Source organism: Alosa sapidissima, chromosome 1 (assembly GCF_018492685.1).
Source record: "Alosa sapidissima isolate fAloSap1 chromosome 1, fAloSap1.pri, whole genome shotgun sequence".
Taxonomy (NCBI): domain Eukaryota; kingdom Metazoa; phylum Chordata; class Actinopteri; order Clupeiformes; family Clupeidae; genus Alosa; species Alosa sapidissima.
The window spans coordinates 8,283,468-8,290,967 of record NC_055957.1 but is presented as its reverse complement, the minus strand read 5'-3'; the positions used below and the strand labels follow the sequence as shown (position 1 = coordinate 8,290,967).

The 7,500-nt window shown below is 41.7% G+C and overlaps 2 protein-coding genes across 5 annotated transcripts in view; one reads left to right on the top strand and one right to left on the bottom strand.

The window, feature by feature from the left end:
* The window catches only part of apela (apelin receptor early endogenous ligand), a 2,944-nt gene extending 472 nt beyond the window's left edge, over positions 1–2,472 (top strand). The window contains exons 2-3 of the mRNA XM_042084178.1: positions 965–1,051; positions 2,217–2,472. Of these exons, the coding sequence (XP_041940112.1) occupies positions 965–1,050 (86 nt within the window). The 3' untranslated portion in view covers position 1,051; positions 2,217–2,472. The remainder of the gene's footprint in view (positions 1–964; positions 1,052–2,216) is intronic.
* Positions 2,473–4,209: 1,737 nt separating this feature from the next.
* Positions 4,210–7,500, bottom strand: part of tmem192 (transmembrane protein 192) — a 15,628-nt gene continuing 12,337 nt past the window's right edge. For all 4 annotated transcript variants that reach the window (XM_042084097.1, XM_042084105.1, XM_042084081.1 and 1 more), the window contains 2 exons: positions 6,089–6,200; positions 4,210–5,043 (listed from right to left, as the gene is read on the bottom strand). In XM_042084097.1, coding sequence (XP_041940031.1) covers positions 4,920–5,043; positions 6,089–6,200 — 236 coding nt within the window. In that variant the 3' untranslated portion in view covers positions 4,210–4,919. The remainder of the gene's footprint in view (positions 5,044–6,088; positions 6,201–7,500) is intronic.

Below are 7,500 nucleotides of genomic sequence, written 5' to 3'. Positions count from 1 at the left end.
TTCACACAATCTCCTCGTTTAGGCTATCTGACAGTTGCTCTGTGTAGTATGTTTTAATTGACAAAACTCTAATAACAAAAATATAATTGACATTATAAACTCTTAATTACACGGATGTTATCTATATCTGCCTTGGACCCCATTTGTTGTGGTGAAAACATAGACTAGCCTACTGCATTACCGTAGGCCTATAATGTAATTCTTTGCAGATTATGCTTATTTGGTGTGAATACAGTTTGAGCTTCTAGCAACAAACTCATAAACTAGGCTATATGTGGTCACTCAGGGCAGTGCAGGTGACGGATGCGCTTCTCTGTAACGCAGTGAGGTGGCACCCGTGGAGCTAAAAAAAGACCTTAAACTGTGTCCTTAGGCTTCAATCAAAATCTACATCTGAAACCATCGCCACCTTTACGGCTCCACCGGTAATCTGTGCCTCCAGGCTGACCGGCTGTGCAGACCTTTTGTTAGTCATGATGTTTAACACAATGGTAATGAAGGTTGCGCTACGGTCCACATTAGCATAATACTACTCCAGAGACGGAGAGAAAGACAGAGACGAAGAGACAGGAGCGCGCACGTAGAGGTGGTCCCAGGAGAGGAATTTCAGAGTGGTTGCAGTCATAAAGTCATTCGATTTTTATCGTTTCCTGTTGGTCACGGTAGCTCAAACCTTGGTCAGAGGGAGGAACAGTTCTAAATTGGCAGTTGCAAGGGGAGAGGCTGAAAATTCGTTATCAGCACATGGCGTAATTGGTATATTGGAGAAGCTAGAATGCCTGTTACCTTTGGGAAGATTGGTCCCACTCGATAATTCCATGATTGAATCACAAAGGCCTATGCTGGCCAGTGGCCGCTGATGCCATAGCCCCTAAGACATAATAATCACAAGGCCATCGTGTAAATGAGATAAACAGCTTTCTAGAATTGCTAGTATTATTCACACTGCTTTTTGTTTTTACAGATTTCCTGAATATCCGTAGAAAATATCGGCGACATTGTCCGCATAAACGCTGCCTACCGCTGCATTCACGTGTGCCATTCCCCTAAGGTAAGACACTCAAAGTCGCCTGGTGTGTAAACCTTAGGCTACTCCCCCTGAAGCTCTCTTACAGGGTGAACTAGCTTGAATATCTGCAGTAATTTGCAGCCTAAATTCACTATGGCCTCTCCTGCAACGTGTCTTAGTGTGGTGATTCAAAATCTATTCTTCAGAGGTGCTTGTAGGCCTATCCCAGGACAACAAGCCTGATAAATTAACAAACCTCCTCTTAGTGTATGTGTTTCAAAAGCCCTGCCACACTCAGAGACACAAACACACACACACACACAATAAATTAACTGGGTAATTACACTCTGAGACTTTCTGGGTGGATGTGAGTAAACAGACTCATGCACGCGCGCACACACACACACACACCAAATTGCATTGGTGGTGGTAAGCTGAGTTACATTCCTAAAGCCCTTCTGCTAATAAGAAACAAACAAAACCCAGACACAATGGCAGGAATGTCTCTGTTACTGTCGGCACACATGGTGTGAGTTCTTATTGAAGGACTTGGGTCTGGCGTGCCTCTAGCTTTGCCAAAATGATTAAAGAATAAATGTGTAAGTATTTAGTTATCTGTCAAGGAATCATTGGCTGTTTGGGGACCTTTCCGCACAGTTGAGAGCAAGGATCAAGGTTACAGGGCCATAAACCAGCAGCTGGGACTAGAAACACACACACACACACACAAACTCCTCCAGTCCAGCTTTAAACAAAGACACTCATGTGAGTTATGAGGTGAAGCAATGGTCACACACACACACACACACAGGAGGTGATATAGGGGCGTTAGTGTCAGGCGATGTGAGAAAAAGGGCTAGTGGCAGTTTTAATGCCTAAGGTGTGTGTTAGTGATTAGGGAGCCTGTGTGTGTGTGTGTGTGTGTGTGTGTGTGAAATAAATCACCCTAATGGCGGCAGCAGCCCTGCGGAGCCACTGCACTGTTGTCCTGCTCCTTACTGAAGTCACGGCCTTTCCCCTCTGCTCCCTGACCCCACACACTTGAGTTAGGGCCGGCCAATCAGAACTGCATGCACATTCACATATTCAAACAAACACTGAGTTAGGGCCAGCCAACCGTAACTAGATGCACATTCACATGCTCAAACAAACACAGAATGGCTGTCACCCCAACTCAACAGTTTCCTGTATTGCTTGTCTTTTCTAGGGGACGTCTATGAAAAAGGGGACAATCGGTGGAAAACGAACTACAGGACAATGGAATTCTCGTCCGCCGAGACAAACCCGCCTTCTGTGATCCAGTGCTGAGAGGAGATGGGCCAAGAATCTTGACTGTGGTGATTCAGTGGTTTCTACTGATAATGATTACAACGTTCCTCTTACACCACGGCTACTCTCTTATATATATATATATGCAGTGGACTTGAGTTGTCACTACTCATAGCTTTTGTAAATAGTTTAAACATGAGAATGACATTTTGTAAAGTATTCTTTGAAATGTGTTTATTTGTAAGTTATGCACTTCAAATGTTTTTATTATTTGAATATTAAATAAAAATGTGTATGCTCAAATCTTAACGGTGAGAAAACATAACATTTCCATCTTTGAGCCTCTTGTGGGCCAGGCATCGGACAAGAGGATGTAGAGAAGTATAAGCAGAGCTGGGACCTGTATCTCTTAATGAGTCCCCAGGGGTTGCCCTAAGAGATGGCCAGTCGTGTACTAGGACGTGTATTTGGGTCAGCCAATTGCTGGTCCAGAGTCAGATGTTCTGTATGTGCTCAGTGCGGTTGTCCACTGAAGTCCTCTGTTGATTGCAGTGCTAAAAGGAACTGATGGCCTCTTAGAGAAGTAAATGGTGCTTGTGATGTTTAAGACTTCACAAAGGTTGACTGATACACAACAATTAGCTTTCAAACTCTTCCAATTGATCTCCATTGCCATCACAGGGGAAAGTGTGGTAGTCCGTCATTATGTTCTTTGTTTGTTTGAACATAGATCAGTACATTTCAGACGTTGCTCTATTTCATCTGCGTCCATAAGCAGAAAACATGCACGAGGGACTAAATGGACACACAGTGAGGGTGGAGGCTTCGGTCTTCATATTTAACATGGGGCATAAAAGAGCCTCTACTGTGGCCTGCTCAGGCTTCGGTCTTTATATTTAACATGGGACATAAAAGAGCCTCTACTGTGGCCTACTCAGGCTTTGGTCTTCATATTTAACGTCGGGCATAAAAGAGCCTCTACTGTGGCCTACTCAGAGGGTCATCAGGTCATCCAGTCCAAGTTCATGTAAACCTTTTACAGCTGTGTGACAACCAGTTTTGCAAGAACTACCAGAATTGCAATAAAATTATTACAATTCTCGTTTATTGCAAAACTGGTTGCAAAACACGTTTTCCAACCATTTTTGCAATAAATCAGATTTGTAATCACTTTATTTCAACGTTTGTAGAATGTATGCAGATGTCCCTTTTTATGTTACTGGCTATTTACAGTTGTGTAGGACAGCAAATATGAAAAACAGATGCAAATTATCGAAAATTAAAGCAATCATAATGATTCAATAAGATGATGAATATATTCCCTATATGACCGACCTAATGATTTCCAACTAATGACTAATTTCTTTACCTGTCCTTTGAAAATCTTTTGATACAATACTGGTTTATTATTTATTAAAGTATCTATCCCCTTGAGGATCAATAAAGTATCTATCTATCTATCTATGTTATTACAAAACTGGTTGGAAAACGTGTTTTTCAACCATTTCTGCAATAACTTTATATCAAAGTTCGTAGAATGATTGCAGATGTTCCTTTTCGGATGTTACTGACTGTTTGGAGTTGTGTAGGACGGTTAATATCATAAACAAATCTAAATTATCTAGAAAACAACCATAATGATATAAGATGATTAATAGATTCCCTATTTTATTGACTAGTGATTTCCAACTGACTTCTTTAACATTGAAAGTAGGTATTGGTAACACATTTTGTAACAAGTTTTGCAATAAAATTATTACAATTCTCGTTTATTTCATTTTTGGTAGTTATTGCGAAACTGGTTGCCACACAGCTGGTATACTGTACACTAGACTGTTTGAGGGACTTAAAATGAATATTAATGACAGGTTTTAAAATTATATCTGACAAGACACCCAAAATGTTTTATTCATTCACAAAGATGTACAAAATCATCTCAAACAGTCTTTAATATGGAACACTTTACTTTTCCACTTACACATGAGTAGTTTGACAGAAATGGCAAGAAAACAACCATCAAGACCAGTAACCCAAAGCAGATCCACACAATTCCTGAGACACTCTCTATCACTTGCTCACACACACACACAGAGAAGCATTACATATATGAGGTGACACAAATCATTAATTTTCATGTAAACAAAATAATAATAGTTAAAGTAGTAAAATAGAAAAATAAAACATTAGACCCTGCCCAAAATATCAACCACTGAGATAAGGGATGAGGAATAGAATAATAAGAGATAAGAGATGAGTAATAGAAATGATTGAACATGATTCATTCCTGGCTCAAACCATTGTGTTGTTAGGGAACTATTGGCATAGTAATGCGAGAGTATCGTTAAGGAAAGGTTACTTGGGGTCATTTGTCACTAAAGACTTCTCTGATCAGCCAGCCATGACCTCAGAGGCCGGACCCTCTCACTATCTCCCTCACTCTCAATACAAACACACACACCCAACAAACACAATGTGCTTACTCACCAGGCACACAACCAGTTTGATTTCACACACACATTATGCAGACGTGCACGTGTGTGCACACACACGCACACACACACACACACACACACACACACACACACACACACACACACAGCTAAAAGTCGTGCAGTGCAGCAGGCAGTGGAGGGTCCTGGTGTCAGTCTCTGATCTGCTGAGCAGTGAGCGCCAGAATCCTCTTGCTCAGAAGAGTGTTGTGCTGCTTCAGGTACTCAATCAGGTCCGCCTGCTTCTCCACCACCTCCTCAAGACTCGAGCCATCCCTGACACACACACACACACACACACACACACACACACACACACACACACACACACACACAGAGTCAATAAAGCTTAAGAAAAACAGTGATAAAACAGATACACACCCAGTGGCTAGAGTGTGATGGGTGGAAATGTGGTGTTTCTTTGAGGAAACTGACCCACTGGCCTCTGTTTACAAAGCCTTCAGCCCGACCCAAGGGACTGTGTGTGTGTGTGTGTGTGTGTGTGTGTGTGTGTGCGCCCTCTTTGCAGATGCTAATGGGAGAGCAAAGACGGAGAGATGGGCAGATAGTGGTGGCTGCAGAGAGAGAACTACACGCAGGCCAACCAGGACATTCCAGGTAAAAATATCAGATGACTGAATCAGGAACACATTTAAATTAAGTATAAAATATAATGTTTCTATAAGTATAAAATATAATGTTTCTATAAGTATAAAATATAATGTTTCTATAAGTATAAAATATAATGTTTCTATAAGTATAAAATATAATGTTTCTATAAGTAACGGAGATTACAACATGGAGTTTGCCTGTGTAAGACGTGTGATAATAAGGTGTTTCACAATGAGTGTAATAAGGGTGCTTAACTGAATTTCCACTTTAGAAAAGATTGGAAAATCTATGTAGCTGAGTCATGTAGGCCATTCCCAGTAGTTTGCCTGTCGGAAGGCTTGATATTGAGCACTGAGAAATCAGCATGTTCGACTTGGTAGCTGGTCGTGGTCCTGGGGGTGAGTGATGGCTGTTTAGACAACATCATACAGCATGTGTTTGTGTACTGAACCCTCTGTATGTGAGGGGAAGTATATGTGCATGGACACGGCTACGTTTAGCCCTGTGCATGGTGTGATTGGCATCACCCAGATGCTCCATACAGCACCAAGATGCTGTGTCAGTGCAAACTTGTACAATGTGCATCCAAGCACTGGCTCAGGATGAGCAGGTATCAGTGTAGCACCAATGCAGATCGTTTCTTACTAGACTACTGGGTCGTGTGACTGGACGGCTAGTGAGGGAGTGAGTGAGTGAGTATGTGTCTTACCTGAAGCCTGTCTCGGTGTGAGCGTGACTGCCACTGCTCAAGTAGGTGTGGAAGTGCTCCTCTTGATTGATGTCAGGACTGAGTTTCTCCATGTTAAATCTCACCACCTTCACTAGAACAGAAAACACACACACACACACACACACACACACACACACACACACACACACACACACACACACACTCAATACAAGCAAAACAAACAAAATACTTTATAGATATAACAGGGACGCTACACTTTACTGATGTGTCCCATTGGCGTAGCGCCTGCTGCAACAATTAGCTTCCACTGTAATGAATAGCAATTGCTATGGACCCTTTCAGGAGAGTTCCATTATCAGCATCACAGTTGGCCCCACAAGGCTTCCGTTTTAACATTCCATATGTTATCTTAATGCAGAGGAAGTAGATTGGGGCCCAAATAGAATGTTCAAGCATTGTTTTTGTTTACCTTGTTGAAAGGGTCTATAAATGTACTAGAAACACTCTGCTCTGTGAAGACCCATGCCTACTCTGCCTCTAGTAGACTCTGACCCCTGATCTACCCAAATGATGTGCGGTGCACATAAATAAAAAAAACGTGCAACCAACGTAAGACGTTCGTCTTGAGCCTTGCACTTCAGAAGTGTGAATGCGTGTGTTTAGTAGGTGTGGAAAGCAGCACTGTAGCTGCAACATCCTCCACTTCTAGTGTGCTATTCTCACACTACACCCCCCCCCCCACACACACACACACTTTATCTATTTAAGTATTTATCTCTCATTCTCACATACTCCACTCAACTTCTGTTTTATACTCGTATACCCCACCCCACCCAACCCCCAATATTCCTTCCATCACTTCCACACAGCACTTACAGAAACTAGCAAAACAAGCATAGGGGTTAAGTCATTTAGAGAACGTCAGAGAAGTCCAGGAAGTGATGTCGAGCGCGTAAAAAAGAGTCATCCGGAAGTGAGAGCGGAAGTCGATACATAATATACTTTAGTGTTTATGGAGAATACAGTGGGGAAAACTTGTTTTCTTTTCCAGTCTAAGGAGAAAATAGTCGCATTAGGTAGAAGCTTTTTATTATTACTCGTAATTCACATTCATTTATGAAATAATCGATTGCGCCTGACTGTCCACGTGATCTGCCAGAGTCAGCTTGAAGGAGCTAGAAAACACGACCCTGGACACACCAGCTGACCAGTGACTCACGGCAGATATCTCGGAATTCTGTCTCCATTGGCTATGGTTTAAATTTCATTCCTATTCATTAAAATGAGCATAATGACTGATGAAATAAATGACTATGATGTTTAATAAACCATTGTAGGCATACATTTAACAAGTCTTCATTATATCACATCAATTCAGTGTTTTCTGTAGGCTACTATGTGTCACATTGGTTTATAGTAGGTTTACAGTA